At 46.3% G+C, this 17,509-nt stretch overlaps 1 protein-coding gene across 1 annotated transcript in view; it reads right to left on the bottom strand.

Annotated features, from left to right (window-relative positions):
• Positions 1–17,509, bottom strand: part of LOC146822512 (uncharacterized) — a 169,017-nt gene that overhangs the window by 80,182 nt on the left and 71,326 nt on the right. Inside the window, exon 4 of the mRNA XM_085613630.1 lies at positions 8,483–8,596. Coding sequence (XP_085469756.1) covers positions 8,483–8,596 — 114 coding nt within the window. The remainder of the gene's footprint in view (positions 1–8,482; positions 8,597–17,509) is intronic.

Raw genomic sequence — 17,509 nt, forward strand, 5'->3', positions numbered from 1 at the left:
TGCGTGGCATAGGTGACGGAGTATGTGCCTGCTTTAACTCGTTTGGCACAATTGTGTGTGCCACTCATGTCTGCTTCAAACTTAGTCTGCAGATGGCAAACCATGCTCTTCGAAAGGGGGCCACGCATATGAAATCAGAGAGAGGCGGCGAGGGCCGCCCCTCCCCGTCCTTCTGGTCCACCCCTCCGCGCGCCCTCCCCAGCAGCACTTATCACTGGTGATGTGAGGGAGAGGATTAATTGCAAAGGAAGGGCTCATTTAGCCGGATATTGTTCTTGGCGGCTTTGACTAGGCCGAACGGCAGGCAGCAAAGAATTCAATGCTCTCTGCTAGTGTAGCGGGCACGTCACGCGCGCATCGATTAAGGGGTCAACCATTTGACTTCACAGCTCTGTTCTGCTGCAATTTACTCTGCGCATGAAACAGGGGCACAAACTTACCACCACGCTATCCACTCCCGAAGGTAAATAAGAAAGGAAAACAACATTCACCATCACGGACAATCATTAACAAGCCGAGGGCACCGGAAGACACCACCGCCTTTCTCCGAGGCAGAGTAGAAATGCCTCGGAGAAACGCAGCGTCCTTTTCGGATTCGGGGGCGTGTTTTGCTGTTGTCTCCTCCTTGAGACTTCTCGCAAAAAACACGCCCCCCGATCCGAAAAGGACGGGGCCTAATCGGAGTGACTGACCTCTTCTCCAGTGGCTGGCCAGCATTTACGAGGCCAGCCAATGGAGAACAGGGGAGAAGAGGGGCTGGTTCAAGCCCCTCTTCTCCAAGTCATTAAATCTCCGACTTCCGGTTCTGCCTTTCGGCAGACCGGTAGTCCTCGACCTAAAAAAGGAATGCCATATTTAGTTCTTCCGTTCTCTTATGAGGGTTCTGCTTGGGCTTATTTTGTTATCTTCTCCAATGCCTACCAAAGCAAAATCAAACGATCCGTTAGTTCATATATTGGTGATCGAGATTTTAGTCATAGTTCATTGATAAAGGGAATGGTAGCTATGGCTAAAATCATGGAAAATAGTAAGATTTCCATTGACGAAAGAAAAGCGTACACTAACTGGAACGTCACCCATTATGTCACTAGCCTTAGTGATAAAGTTAAGAAAGGAAAATCTTCACCGATTTGGACTATACCACATCAGGGCAATTTCTGTCTACAGATAAATGGTCTGTCTGCTGACACCGTACAAAGAAATAGCTGTTCCCACACATACGTTTACTCCTCTCAGAATTCACCGCCTTTAGTACCATCTCAGGGTACATATTTCATCTGTTATAATAGGGCTTACACGTGGTTGCCAACTGGTTTTTCTGGTACCTGCTATATAGCTTTCCTTCTTCCCCCTACATACACCGCTTCTGCAAATCATCATCGAAACAGATATGGCAGAGGGATTATTAATTCCAAGGACACAGCAGGACAAGAGGGAGGAGATTTCCTCAAAGGATTTCTTCCTTTTTGGGGTCCAATGGCCAACAGCAGAAATATAAGGCAACTGGTTCGTGTCGTAGAAACCACCATAGACATCACTATAGGAGCCTTAAGTAATATCACGGCAGAACTACAAGGCAGATCGTCTTATGACTTTACAAAATCGAGTTGCCTTAGACTTTGTTCTTGCGGACCGTGGTGGAGTGTGCAAATTGATCGGGTCAAGTTGCTGTATTTTCATACCTAATGACGCTCCGACAGTATACCAAGCTATCTCTAAGTTACATATAATCTCTGAGTCGATTCATCAGGACGAAGGAGATTGGTCATTATTGGAGTGTTTTTGGGGACTACTGTCCAAATGGGGTTGGAAAGTATTGACATTCCTTGGAGTAGTTTTAGCCATCGTATTCTCTTGTTGCCTTTGCATGCACTGTGGCCCCGCCATCTGCGACCTTTGTGCTACTATGTGCATCCCTAAACCCAAATCACAAAGAACAGAAAATATTAGAATGATGCTACAGCAACAGCTCGATGACCTCATGGCCATCGACATTGACTCAGATTAATGTGAGTCTGTGTATCTTGCCTGAGTTCTGGCAAAAGGAGGGTCTGAAAAAATTCGATTTTCGATCGTGATCGTATCGACCCGCCATTTTGTGCTCCGTCGCCATTTTGCGTTGCCCTCACTCAGGCAGCACGACGATCGGAGTCTTTTTCTGCTTTTCCTGCAATAGTGTGTCGAAATAACCTTGTGCCTCTGTTTACAAAAGCTGGTGTTGGGGACTGGCCGAGTACACTAATCCCCGTCTGGTTTTTCTAATCCCTGTCTCAACTATCTGTTGGTTCACACTATTCTCTTCTGATTTTATCTTATCGTCTGGCCTTCGCTGTCCTCTGCTCGTATTCTCTTGTTTCACAACTATCCTTCAAAACACACAAACGTATCTCGTCACCTGAAGGACAGCTACAAGTCAGTTAATGAATTAGCTCATGGGGTGGGGTAACAAACACAGTTAGAGGAGAGGCTTCTTCGAGTTACTCGATACTTTATTTTCAAACCTTTCCTATTGGTTCTGTTCTGTTTTCCAACTTTTCTTATTGGCTCCTTTTATATGTTTTAGGTGTGTTCTTAGTTAATGTATAGGTCACCTATGTCCTATATAAAGTTGTGCGCCACGGAGTGAAGTGGCAGTCTCCTGAGAACATACCATGTGTACTTCTAGGACAACTGTACTAGCTGCAGCTAATAAATCTGATCTTTTACGCCGACAGAGTGTCCCCGTGTCTCTGTGTAGCTAAGCAGGAGAACCCAGGAGATTAAGGCGTACCCTGCGCCGCCAGGTGCAAAAGGTTCTGGTTCTTCATCTCCGATCCCACGAAAATCACCTGCCGAGTCCCACAGGGGTCATCACTGAGCCCAACCCTCTTCAACATCTACATGGGCCCCCTCGCAGCCATCGTTCTACAACATGGCCTCAACATCGTATCCTACGCCGACAACACCCAGTTCATCCTCTCCCTCACCAAAGACCCCACCACCTCCAAACTCAACTTCCAGAAAGGAATGCAAAACGTCTCGGTCTGGATGACCAACAGGTGCCTGAAGCTCAATGCTGAGAAGACAGAAGTCCTCATCCTAGGAACCTCCCCCTCAGCTTGGGACAGCACTTGGTGGCAGACCACCCTCGGAAGCCCCCTCAGACCACCCCAAAAACCTCGGCATCATACTCGACTCATGACTCATCATGAACCAACAGGTCAACGCCGTCACCTCCAGTTGCTTCAACACACTCCGCATCCTCTGCAAGACCTTCAAATGGATACCCCCTGAGTAACGGAAGGCAGTCACCCTCGCACTCGTCACCAGCAGACTGGACTACGGAAATGCACTCTACGCCGGCATCAAGTCCCTACTCCGCAAACTCTAGACAACACAGAACACCGCCGCCAGATTTGTCCTCAGAATCCCGCTGCACGAACACATCAGCCAGCACCTACGTAGACTCCACTGGCTCCCCGTGGGGAAAAGTCTCACCTTCAAAATCCTCACTGACGCCTACAAATGCCCACACAACACGGGACCCAAATACCTCAACGACAGAATCAACTTCCACGTACCCAAAAGAAACCTCCGATCTGCCAACCTCGCACTGGCCGCGCATCCACAGAGCCAGAGCAGGCGGAAGATCCTTCTCTCACATTGCAGCCAAGACCTGGAACGAGCTACCAGCAGACATCAGACGCGCCCCCTCCCTGAACACTTTCAGGAAGACCCTCAAGACCTGGCTCTTCGGGTAAACAGTGATGCTGACCCCCCGTGCCTTGAGACCCTCACGGGTGAGTATCACGCTTACAATGCCCCTGATTGATTGACATTCATGTTGCAGTTTGAAGGTTATCCTCGGTTTCTGGACACCTGAATACTCAGTCTGTTTGAGTTGATCACGCCTCCATTCCAGGGGTTTACACGTCTATAAATTTGTGCATTGCTTTTACTTGTCGAACATGCTTTCGCGCAGCTTTCTGGGGGACCTCAGGCTGACTGAATCAGTTTTTTCTTGTGTTAATGAACCCTTTCAGACATAATATCACGTGTAAGTGGATTTTTTTTAACAATAATAACTTGACAACTCCTGGAAAAATGATTGACACTCTCAGGTCCACCGTTTTATCACTCCGCTCTACAAGTCTTTACCTTCCTCCTGATACGTAGGTGATCATCCAGGGTGTGACCCTTTTGCAGTGCACCATATAAAGTTCATGTCCAACCGCAGCACTGAGGTGCTCTTACGGACATGTGTATGCTTACACAAAGCCCTAAATACAGATATATATTGTAGGGAACAGAGGCTGCAGTAGGGTGTCCGGTTATAACCATGTCACAAGTCAACGCTTGAATGTAAGGTGGATTTCCACATTTTTATACCACAAATCCCAGTTCTCCTGGAAGGGGAAGACATGAAAGTATTTAGTTGTCATACGTTCTCATTAGGGGCAAACGCACAAATACCTGGGAACTTTAGCTATCCACATTTTAAAGTATACTGAAGAAAAGAATACTGAGAAAGGAAAATTAATGAGAGTCGATAGGAAAAAAAGAATATCAAAATCTGGTCGCAAATTATTGATATATTACTAACTACACGAAGGTAGTGGAAATCCATTCGCATTTTGAATACAGACACAAAACATTTTTATAAGAGCAGGCATTGGTTCCATATTCCATGAACCACTGCTTACTCTTAAAAAATGTTTTTTAAAGTTTGCATTTATTTTTTTAAAGCATCCAGTTTTTTTACTACATTTGAAAAGAAAGTGATTGCTTTATTTAAAAGCAATTGCAGACATAGTTGCCTGCAGTCACCAGCAGGCCGCCATGCCTGTGATGGCTGTAAATCATAGTGGGCTGCGATTTACGACCTACCTCATTAAAGTTCATGAGTTTGGTTGAATTGAGTCCCACTACAGTCTTTTGCTAAGTGACCTATTAGTATAATCGGTCGGTTCACAAAATACCGCACTGGTTGAAAAACTACTGGTTGCAAATTATGGCAAACGTTCTGCGACAAGTGCTTAGTACATCTGGCCCGAGGTTATAATGATCTATCATAACAAACATGTGCAATGTACGTCTAAAATGGCCAAATCCAATCCAAACTTTCAGGATAACGAGTGACTATGCACGCAAGGTCCATTTTCATTTTCCGTCTGTAGATGCATCGTGTGTAGGTTTCCTTAAGGACCATTCAGGACCATGCCAACCTGGTGCCATCTGGCAACCACACGTGAGCCTCATGAGTAGAAAGATGAATAACTAGCTCAGTGTGGGGCCTGGCACCTGTGTGGGAAGAAGCAAACTGAGTGGAGGGAAGAACAACCTCCACCTTGGAAGATGTGGCAGGAGCGGATGTCACAACAAGGTGATACGATGGCGGAGTAGGGGAGACACATGCAGAGTCAGCACAGTGCAAAGCAGTTGATGAACAGGAAGGTGAGACAGGAGTAGAGATCACAGCCCAATGAGTCAGCATGGTGTAAAGTGAGATTCCAGCTCGGACAATGATGCACAAGATCCTGATTCAGTGATCGATGCGGCAGACTCCTAGCTAGAAGGATGAGACAGGCAAGGAGACAACCAGTTGAGTGAGGCATGGAGGATAAGATGATGAGTACTGCTGGAAACGTGCGGAGTCTGCACAGTGTAGTGCGGGACACTGTTCTGAGCCAATAAGCGAGGTCTTGAGCTCAACACAGCACATATCAGCACCCAGTGACATGCAGAGGAAGCTTAGACTATGAACACAAAGCCTCGCTCCAGGCTACCTAACCTGCCTTTTATACGCAAAACCCCGAGGCAGGATTTAGACAAGTGCAGTGGAGGAGACGCGATTCTGGATTATTTCGCAAATTCTCTACAATTCAGTCATTCGGAATTGTTTGTAAGGCTGTCTCAGAGTCCAAAGCCTTAGCGATCATGTTCCATATGATAGATGCTGTGCAGTGATGATGCAACATTCATGGACAAGACCAGACAGAGTGTTCTGCAAAAAGCAGGTCTTTTAGGGCCTCCTAAAAACATTTTCCGTCACTGAAAATGCTGTTGGAGATCAATTTATAGCCTTCCACCACATACATCTATGGAAATACCTTCAAAGCAACCTTTTTAGAACCTTAGTGATAAGCGTTGCAGAAAGGTTCCACTGAAATACGTGGGTCCTTCATCCTAGTTTCCTCTGCAGGTCGCCATAAGAATCTTATTTTATGTATTCTTTTATTTTATTTTGAGAGACATATAGCACGAATATGACCGGTTGGTATCTGAGGACTTTACATAATCCACAATTAGTTCCACCCTAGAATGTAAGTTACAAAGACCGTGAGGATATATACAGTAGTCAGTACATGTTAGAAGGTTACGCACAGGTACAGTACATGTTAGGTTACGCACAAGTACAGTACATGTTAGGTTACACAAAGGGACAGTACATGTTAGAAGGTTACGCGCAGGTAGAGTACGTTAGAAGATTACGCACAGGTACAGTACATGTTACAAGGTTACACGCAGGTACAGTACATGTTACAAGGTTACACGCAGGTACAGTACATGTTAGAAGGTTGCGCACATGTACAGTACATGCTAGAAGGTTACGCACAGGTACAGTTATGTACAGGTACAGTACATGTAAGAAGGTTACGTACAGGTACAGTATACGTTAGAAGGTTACGCACAGGTACAGTACATGTTAGGTTACGTACAAGTACATAGCTCGAGAGGGTACATACCATGATCGGTACAAGTTTCTTGTAACTGATCAGAGTGGTCGGATCGTTCTTTGTTGTGTAAAGGTTCTATGGGCCCTAGCATAGATGCTCTCAAAAGCTGTTAAGTTGGGGTTTAACGCTTGTTCCTAAATGTTATTCTCTCTCCCACAGGAAAACAGTGGTGTTGGGCTATTTCACGATAGGACTAGTTTCCAAGTTTCAGCCAATACATTATAAAACTGCTCAATTGTGGCTGTAACCAATTATTTATTTATTGCACTTGTAAAGCACGCAGCTACCCAACAAGGTCTCCCGGCGCTGAGGCAGGACCAAATTAAACAGCAGGCAAAAAGTGAACACAGAGATCAAGCCGAGTCACCAAACAGAAGCGTCTTTAAGCTTTTACGGAAAGATAGCAGAAAATGACAGTTCCTAAGGGCAATTGGAAGAGAATTCCAAAGCCTGGGGCCAAGTCAGGCAAAGGAACGACCCTTCATACGGACAAGACGACATCTGGGAACTGAATACCGTGAGAGGCTGGAAGATCTCAACTGTCGAGCCGGAACATAAGGTGTAACCAGACCTTGAATGCAAGAAGGGGCAAGGCCATATTTGGCATGAAACATACAGCAGAGGGCCATGAACTCAATACGCTTGTTAACACCAAGCCTGTGGAGTTGGTTGAGCAGAGGGGACGCAGAAGCATATTTGGGCAGATGGAAAGGAAGATGAGCAGCAGCATTTTGAATGACCTGAAAGCGATTTATTGAGGCTTTATCTGCGCCCAGGTACGGCACATTGCTGTAGTCTAGCCTGGATATCACCAAAGCCTGCAGAACCGTTCTCTGAGCTGGGGGTGGGATACGCCAGAGGCTTTTTTTGATCCATCTAAGGGTAGCAAAGCAAGATGCCGCTACCCTGGCGACCTGAGGCTTACGGGGACGCTTTTTATCAATAATAAAATGCAGGTTTATGACTTTAGGGCCAGAGGCAGGCACAGGGCCCAGAATATCAAGTCAATGTTTAATTCCCCAAAGTTCCGGGTTATTACCTTGAATAAGCACCTCGGTTTTGGTGCTATTTAGCTTCAGAGCGTCACTGGTCAGCCACGAAGAAACATTCCTCAAACCAAGCTGCAGCAGAGAAGGATCTTGGTGCTGGGCAGCAACAAAGGGGGAGAAAACAATCTGGGTATCGTTGGCATAGGAAAAAATAGTCAAACCTGACTTCTCAGCAACGTCGGCCAAAGGGCGAACATATATATTAAAAAGTAGCAGGCTGAAACTTTGTTTGAAAAGATCTGAAAGGAACGGTCCTTTAAAAAGGAGTTCAACCACCTCAGAGTCAGACCTATGAAACCAGAGGCTTCGAGACGGTCTAATAGAATGGAATGAGACACCGTATCGAAAGCAGCACCCAAATCCAACCAATTAATGCCACTCGCTTGTCAGCTGCAGGAGGAGTTCAAGAGAAGATTGGAAATATAATGACGGGCAAAATTATCTTAACAGGATGGACCTGGAACTTTGGAAACTTAGTGATTCGTGGATAGATCGTGATTTTTCCAGAGTCCTAGATATTTTACTGCCCTTGCCTCTGTGGGGAGGACGAGGATGGTGCCCCTAAGGCAGCAGGCCCATCAAGAAGCAGATGGAATTTGGGGGCCACCCCTAGCAAAGTTATTTTGGTCTTTGTTCAATTCAGGACAATCAGATTTTGTTGCAATCTCCTTGTATGTGAAGAAAGCACTCACAAACTTGGACATGTACCCAACTTACTTGTCTTCGGCCTCAAGTTGACGTTCCCTTTTCCTTGACGTAGGCGATCAGTGATGTAGAGATCCTCCCCTTTATCAATCCTGATGAGGATTTCAGAATTAACAATTCCAAAGCCTAGAGAGAGAGCAGCAAAACATTATATTCTAAAACCACAAAAAACAAAACATTCCAGTTTTATGGTTATTGTGAAGACCTATACATTGCACATTCCAGAGAATCAATCAAAAACATTCACAACGTCTGGCTACTTCCTCGACTGACGCGGAGTCAGCCATCTACCCATTATCACAAGACCTGTTGACGAGGTGCTTCTAGAACCATCCACAGTAATTGTTACTCTTTCTAGTTGTACTCATTTTATGGACCCTGGTCAGGAACAAGGCTTGGTAGCTCCACCAGGATTCAACGCTGAGACCATGGGGGGGGTCAAACAAAGGTTCCTGGGTTAGATGCTCTACTCCACTGAGCATAGCATAGAGTGTAGTGTGAAGAATGAGCCGCAGGGCTGTCATGTCACTTGGCAATGTGGGCACACAGCTGGTACAGGGCATTGGCCAAGGGGTGGGGGAGGTGGGCAGGGTCCAGATTGAGATGCTGTGATGACAGAGGGCACTGGCTGCGTGAGAGGGAGAACTAGGTCTAAGGAATGAATGGGTCCAAGGGTGATACTCTTCTGACTGTCGGCTGATCAGGATGTTCCACTGTGACCAGGTCTTGCTTTAAGGGAAAAGTCTTAAGCTCTATTCAGAAGGGCGAGAGGAATGATGCTTGGTGGATTTCGGTAAAAGGAACAAATGATGGAGGGAATGCTGAACAATGCAAACTTTTTTCCCCCAGTCACATAGATCTGGCTTTAATCCATTGTTCTTTTGCTCACCACGCCACCCCAGTGACTGGGGGTGAATGTTTGCTTTGTTCAGCATTCCATCCATCAATTGTTCCTTTCCGGTCCAGGGAGGACTTGGCTTGGCAGTTCAAGTTGGACTGTTCCCATGAGGTACAGGGTCAAGACTGATTTGCATATGGCTGGGACTAAACTGGTGTGGCGTGGTGAGCAAAAGAACGATGGATTAAACACAGATCTTTGTGACTGGGGGTGAATGTTTGCTTTGTTCAGCATTCTGTCTATCATTTGTTCCTTTTGCTAGATTTCGGTGGCAATGGTGTTCTACAACCTCACCCCCCAAGTTTAACTCCCTTACGATTCCATCCCCCCCCCAAACAAACAACTATGCTTCCGCACATGCATGTTTCCTTATTGGTTTTTGTCATCTGAGGATTTCTGTCGTTTAGAGGCAAGTCTGATGTTGGTACAGTCAGCTTTGCCAAACTGGTCCATCACTGCCTTACTTTCCTTGTCGATGTCTGCTAAGTTCAGTTGTTTGCCCCTTTGTGCCTCTTGGCGGGCCTCCATGTATGTGTTAGCAGTCCTGGAAGGAAGTCCTCCCTTGCTTGTTTTGTTCCTCTGGATGGTCCTCCGTCATGTGGAGGAAATTCTTTAAATCACTCCCCAAGTACAACATATCTGTGCTAGAGGTCTTAGAGGTGACCTCCCAGCTGGCTCCTTCACCTAGCTGCCATGTTGCCCTGAAACGGTGTTGGCCTCGCTCCCTAAGCTTGGGTGGACTTGAATGCTGCCTTGAATCAGGAGGCAACTCAGGAAGAGGCGAGGGTGGTAATCCGTGAATTAAAGAAGGGGAACGCATCAGGCCCTGGCGGCCTCTCAAATGAGCTGGATATTGATACTGCCAGCCTCGCTAGACTGATGATTGACATCTTCTCGCGAGGGACCACTCTAACGTGCGCATGGGACGAAGCTTTAATGAATGGGATTTTAAAACCTAATAAGGACCCAAACCGCAGTGAATCCTTTAGAACGATCTCTGCTTAACTGTGACCACAGGATCTATACGTGTATCTTGGCAGGGAGCCTGGATGACGTGATTGGCGGTATAGCGCATGTGGACCAGAAGGGCTTTATTAGAGGTCAACAGTTACACGAGCTGACACATGGGTTGGTGGGAGCAGAGGATATGGCAACTGAATGGAAAATACCATTGCCGATGATAACATCTGATGCCGCTAAGGCTTTGAGTGAGCGGGTCCTACTTGAGCTCTGTGCTTAAGAACAATGACCAAAGTAGAAATTCTCCAGAGCAATTCAGTTAATTTACAGAGCGCCGACGGCAAGGATTGCTGTGAATGGGAGACTGACCACACCAGTTAAAATAACGACAGGGACTCGACAGGGATGCCGTTATCGCCCCTGCTGTTTAACCTCTATATGGAACCATTAGCAAAAAAGGATGGGGGAGAACCTTTTTTATGGAATGGATGGCGAGGAAGGTTGCGTTGTACGCAGATGACCTGATGGCAGACTCCTATGCCATTATACAGCAGTTAATGGAGGAATTCTGTGAGGTCTCTGGCTATTTGGTGAATACACTAAAGACTGAAATTATGGCTTGGAATACCCCGGGCAATAACCGGCTGTTGAATAAGGAAATAAGGTACCTCGGTGTACAACTAGTGCAAGATGTGGGCAAAATGGCACGAGCTGACTTTAACAGGATCATGACGGACACTGAACGACTGTTACAGTCGTGGATGAGCCTTCCAGTCACTATTACAGGGAGATCTAACATTATAAAGAAGTCGGTACTACCTACGTTTACTTTCCTTTTCAATCCTATTCCTTTATATTTTAAAACCGAGTGGTTTAGGAAATTGCAGGGAGAAATGAGTAGTTCTATTGGGGCCTCGAGGGGGGTTAGGATTGCATGGAAAACACTTTGCAAGAAAGCGATTACGGGAGGCATAGCTGCGTGCACTTGCACATTTACTAATGGGCCTGTCCGCTGAAGGCTGTTAATGATGTTGATAACTCGTAGATAGGTATCCTGCTTTTTTTTTTTTTTTTAAACAAATGTTATTTTGTCAAAAGTTGTGTACAGTGCAGAGCTCCTTGACCCAGGAAACGTCTGCCAGATAAGACATTGCAAATTATTGTCATTGACAATTGGGTTATATATGATTCTCATCATAATTAGTAAAAACAATATAATATAAACACATTGAACATCCCCCCCCCCCCCGTTGCACTCACTTCCTTCTGCGTTTCGGTTGCCACAACAACAGCCATTCCCACAAATCAATGTCTCCACCACCCTTCAGGTCCGCTACCCCAAGGGAATCTAGTGGGGGCACCAGGTCCAAGTCAAGGCCTCGATAATCTGCCCATTTCTTCCAGATTTTAGGATGCTTTTGCGGGCAGATAGGTATTATGCTTAAAGCAAAGTTAGAAAATTTGCAACAGGGGGATAATGTATTTTTCATATCAGTTTGGAAATCCCACATTTTTTAGAGAGGTTAGATTGAAGTCTTTGAGCGCAGCGATTAGGCTTTGGGTGCAAATCAGACGAGCATCAGGAATTCCATGTTACAGTGATTTTGTTACTATTTGGAACTCGCCTGGAACTCCGGAGCGTCTACAGGATGGTTTAGCAAGGCCTTGGAGAGACACTGGGATGAGCGGATGGGGCAGATCATCCAGGGAGGGAGTTTGTGATCTGCGGAAGATACATCACTGATTAAGGAGATTGGCCTGTCCAGGTTCAAATAGTACAAGTTAGCAAGTTGGGCACGCAAAACAATTCAGGATAGTAGGGGTGAGGCTGATCTGGAGTCGTCTACAAGTTTGCTCCCCCATTACGAAGGAGGTGATGAAATGGCACTGGAGGATATTGGAAGGAATGGATGCCGACTTCGTCTCGCCAGAGGAGATCTGTAGGAGGGACCTTCCAACAATGGAGATATCAAACATCTGGCAAGACCCAATCTTTATTGTACGAATCAGTGAAATCGCATCTATAAAAAAGAACCATTTGTTTACATGGCATTGAGCTTATGGGACCCCTCAAAGGCTATTGAGGCTGGGTAATCGACCCGAGAAGAGCTGTTGCAATCGAAGCCTTGAGAGGGCAGATGACTTCTACGTTTATGCAGAGTCCCGGAATTCAGCTGTTCTGGCAAGAAGTGGGCAAGGCTCTACCCCAGATATGAGAGACATGGAGGAAGGCTTTGCCAATTTTGGTGACCCTGAGGTTAAAGGGTCTATTTTTAAACTTCTCACGAGGCAAAGATTACTTTTATTTACACTAGTCCTGTTGGCGAGAAGGAAGATGCGCATGAAATGGATTTGTCCTCTTTCCTCGGCGGTTATAGAGGGGGTTCAATCAGCACTACGGGTTGGCACGCTCAACAGTAGGTGTCTAACATCAGGAAAGGTAGGGATGTGGCTCCCGTTAGAGAACTGGTGGAAGAGATGGAACATGGGGAGGACAGCCAAGGAGTAAGAAGGTGTTCGATGATTAAAACCTACTCAACATATTAAAGGTACCTGGCCCAATGCAACTAATGCTGGAAAAGGCCTGGCTCGGTTGAGGTGCACCCGCAGCTTCGTCTCAACAGCGATCCCTCAGGGAGGCGAATGCTGCCTGTTGCAGAATGAGGACTAATGAAAAAAAAGTGCTCTTATTTGATAAAGAAGATAAAGTTGACTCAAAATGAAAAATTTGCCTAGGATCACACAATTTGAGACCAGTTTATGGGTCAAGTGCATTACAACTACGTCGAGGAGATTATTCAAGTCATAAGCCCTGTAGGTTTGGTAACCTGTTGAATATATATATGGAAGCATGTGCTGGGTGTATGAGTGCTTGCGAGAAGTACAATACATGAAGGGTGTAGAATTTATGCAGCGCCCATGGTGAGCTTGTGTGCTGGCAAAATGTGTTTTCAAATATCACACCCTGGTACAATACAGAAAGGGTGCACTACTGAGCAGTACATGCAGAACAATTGTGTGAAGGATGTATGTGTGCCTGGGGTGGCACAATACATGGATGCGACAATACTGGACAGTCAGCGTGCTGTGTATGTGCACTGAGTGTACATTACATGAAGGTCCACGGGTTCCGTTTTGGGAAGCCCAGGCCTGCCTGGTGAAGACATGAGGAGTACAGGGATTACCCCAGACAGATGTGTATTCTTGCATTCCTGTGAGCTGGGAGGGGACACACTGGAGAAGGAAGAGAGAGAGAGACTCCCCCACCACACTTCAAAGATTTCTCTTTGATTCAGTGATAGATCGTAAGGAAGGTGCCTTGACACCTCTCAGGAAGCAGATGCGGTGATAAGGTAATCATAACGAGTAGGGCTGGGAGCCCCGGATGAACCTTTTGATGCAAATATCACTGTGGCTGACATCCAGGTTTGAACTCTGACAAACAGCACAATTCATGGGAGTTACCAATCTGCTTCAGAGCTTTGCATGCAGTGACAGGCATCCTTTCAAGTGGAAGACGTGAGAAAAAAGTGTACACTTAAAAAAAGCAGCTCCTCAAAATATAACTTCAAACACCCAGACCCTAAATCACATTTGGTTTTTGGAAATGGACTATAAAAGGAGAGGTTAAGGCCCCAAACTTGTCATCCACCAAGTAGCAGACGGACTGTGAGAGAAGGGGAAGCTCTGCAAGACGTCTGCCTGTGACCAGGGCTGGGAGGCCAAGGCCTGCTTGTTGTCCTGCCAGGTGAGGGGTCATCACCCAGAGAAGCCACGGCCACCTGCTCTGGAGCAATAGTGCCTGACTGCCTGCCAAGAGCAGTGTGCCCTGTTAGGAAGAGGAGAGTGTGGAAGGAGCAAGGTCCAATAAGGACCACTACTGAGAGGAGTCCCGATGCAAAGATCGGTTGTGTACCAATCAGGTCATTGCCCATGTGCATAAGTGATTTAGACCACCATATGCCAGGAGAGGGCCGCTGTGAACTGAGCCATGCATCAACTGACGTGCGGGAAGCACCAAGCCTGTACCACCTTGCTGCACTGACGCCGCATGCAAGAGGGGGCCATCATAGAAGTGACTGTGTGACAAAGCACCAAAACTTGTGGGAGCCTTGACGGAGACCCTGTATGCCAGGAGGGGCTGCCATGGTGTTGGCGTTCGCACTGGAGAAGTCTATGTCTTGACTGCAAGTAATTCTGCAACCCCGTAAGCCAGATGGAGTTGCTGATACTTAGTATTGCCAACGATCATGTCATCACCTGGAAAACTGAAGCTGCAACCTGTCACTGAGGCCTGCCCCCGGCCGGCAAAGAGGAAGTCAGAGTTCACCATGAGGACTTCGCTCCGTTGCTGGGCTCCGGTCAGGAACACAGCGATCAACCCCTCTCCCCTGTGCAGGGAAACTGGACTTACTACACCAAGGGAAGCTGGGAGCACTTCCGATCACTGATGAGGCTGGCAGCACCACTCGGGAGAGAGATCCTGCGCCTGCTGTGTGCTGCCGCATTTACTGCGAGCAGCCTGACTCCTCTGAACAGGACCAGAGCTACAAGTGCCCATGATCTGGTACCCGCTGAAAGCTCCCGTGCTGCTGGGCAGGGTAAGACTTGAACCAGGCCTATTGGGCCCCGGGGGACTCACTGCTGAAGATGCAGCGGCACCATAGACACTTCTGACCATTTCCTAAACAGTCAAAGGGGACTCTTGAGTAAAGCATTCTATTGAGCTTTCCCTGGATGTGGCCACCAGTGATTGGGGAATAGTTGAGGATGGGGCCGGCATTTGCCAGATTAACACAAGAGCCCCATCCTCAAGGAGATTGTCTTGTTGATTACGAGTGTGTCGTTATTTCTTTTTAAATGTTTAGAGTTAGAAATAACACACCTCTTTTTTTATTCAAAAGCAAGTATTTGACTGGACATTGATTTATTGATATTGCTAAGTGCACTTTGAGTTATGAGTCGTGTTCACTACTCTGGATCTGCGCTTCCCCTCTTCTCTCGGAGCCTTGAATGCTCATCAACAGCTACTGCGGAGAGTCCAATGCTGAAGGGGTAGTTGGCCCAGTTGAGCAGGATCCACAGTTAGTCCGACCCTGGGACATCAGGAGTAAAAGGGTTCACCGATCATGTTTGGGCCAGGTAGCCCCTGTGTGCCTCATGGCCCTAAGGATCTCACAATTGGCAGCAAGTAGTATGTGCCTAAGGGCTAGGAGCCTGACTACAGAGGTGGCATTGACCATTTCCAATACGCACACGCACTGCAATAGGCGACACGCACAGGCAATGGAGAACACAGGGTTGGGAATGGACCTCCGCACCATGTTGAACGATCAGATGAAGGAGGAGGATTCCCAGGAGTAGGAGAGAGAGGTTCTTGCTAATTTAATTAGGGACCAGTTTGCGATACTGGGTGAAAGGGATGAGGCTGTCGCTGACTCTGGGGAAGGAACAATGGTAGAAAGCCATTAGGAGAGCGCTGTGGACTCAGGTTTTAGGATCCCCTTAGCACAGGGCTATAGCTTAGACCCCAGTCTACAGACTGATTTAGGTTTAGACAAACACATTTAAATACCCGTGAAAGTCCTTAGAAATAAATAAATAAATAAATAAGATAGTGTATCGCCATAAGGTCAGTCCAGAGAAGGTAGAATTCTTCCAAAGTGCAGGTAAGGGTTGCAGATGATACGTAAATATAATCTAACCACCCAGTTTGCTTGAGTCCGGGTGAGCTTAGCTTGAGAAATCTGCCCAGATATGTAATTTCCTGGATACAGTCCGCTTGGAGGAGATAGAGAGAAAGGCACGTATGGTATTACCAACAACTTTGAATACGTTTTTAGGATGACCCGGGGCAGGCCTGAAGCTACTATGGACAGCATTGTGTTGATATTTTAATATTAACCTAAAGCTCAGCCATTATGCAGGCTGGAATTTGTTTAGTAGAATGTCAAAACTGTCTGACAAAATAAAGATAAGAACGCTGCCTAGGCCTCTGGCGCGATCACAACTAATCAAGCACAGCTGTTTCAGAGCCTCGCTTGTCTTGGAGAGTTCTTTCCATTTGATCTTTCTAATAAAACCCACTGTGACAAGAGTATATCTGGCAGTAGCGCTTTCTCCATTCATGACTAAGGCCGTGTTCTGTTCCTGGCTCGCTCAAAGCAATTAGTAAGTCGTCCTCCATCTATGAGGCTGGACTTGACTCTGGTTCCCAAGATACTGTTGGATATCCACAGTTTTGGGGATCCCTGGGGGCTCCCACTATCTAGCACCAACAGTTCAACTCCATGTTTACGGCACCCGGGGGAGGAGCAGGAAGACAGTAGAAGTTACTTCTCATTTGATGCTTTCTGTAGTAGGTCTCTCAAAAGCTCAAATGGTCCCACTTTGTCTTTGCTGATCAGCAAACTTCTTGCACAAATTAGAACATTCTCACAGAACTCCTCGCATGTATTCCTTGAGATTATGTGGCTGCCAAGAATGACTTCTGGCAAAGTACTCAATAACGAAAGTGTAATGGGGAAAAATGAACAATATTAATGTGAAATGAAGAATAAAAAGTATTCTTGTATTACTTTTTAATAAGAAAAGGTAAGTCATTTAAACTATTTAGGAATAAGGGTAAGTGTAGCAAAGTGCCCCTTTTTGACATGGTCACCTCTGAAAGAATTGAAACATAAAATTGTCATCTTACTCAAGTTTTACCCAATATTATGTTAGCATTATATAGCTAATACATTATATTTGTATATTGCGTAGACGCAATTGGTAGATGCAAATGTTGCGTTAGTTTGGTTGACATCTGTGCCATCATTTTAGCTCTCAAAGACTCCATTTGTATTATAAATTGAAACTGTTACTTGCTCATTTATGAGAAATGGTCCCTGGTAAGTTTCGTTTCTTCAATGCTGAAACTTACTAATTAGCGCATACCTTTCCCTTAAGATAGAGGTTTGCTCCCACTAGTCCAGCTGCAAGCACAGATTGAATGACCTTGCCAGAGAGATAGTGTGTGCCCGGTCTCAGGCTCTTAGCTCATCTCTGTGTGCCCCTTTGTTCTAGCTGCCTTACGTGGAAAGTTACTGGGTGGGTTTCTCTTGTGCTCGTGCTGAAATGTAGAATTGTCACCTTCATGCTTGTGAATGCCAGTCCCTCTTCAGCCATCATAGGCGGCTGGT

This window comes from Triturus cristatus, chromosome 6, assembly GCF_964204655.1.
Source record: "Triturus cristatus chromosome 6, aTriCri1.1, whole genome shotgun sequence".
In the NCBI taxonomy this organism is placed as follows: Eukaryota; Metazoa; Chordata; class Amphibia; order Caudata; family Salamandridae; genus Triturus; species Triturus cristatus.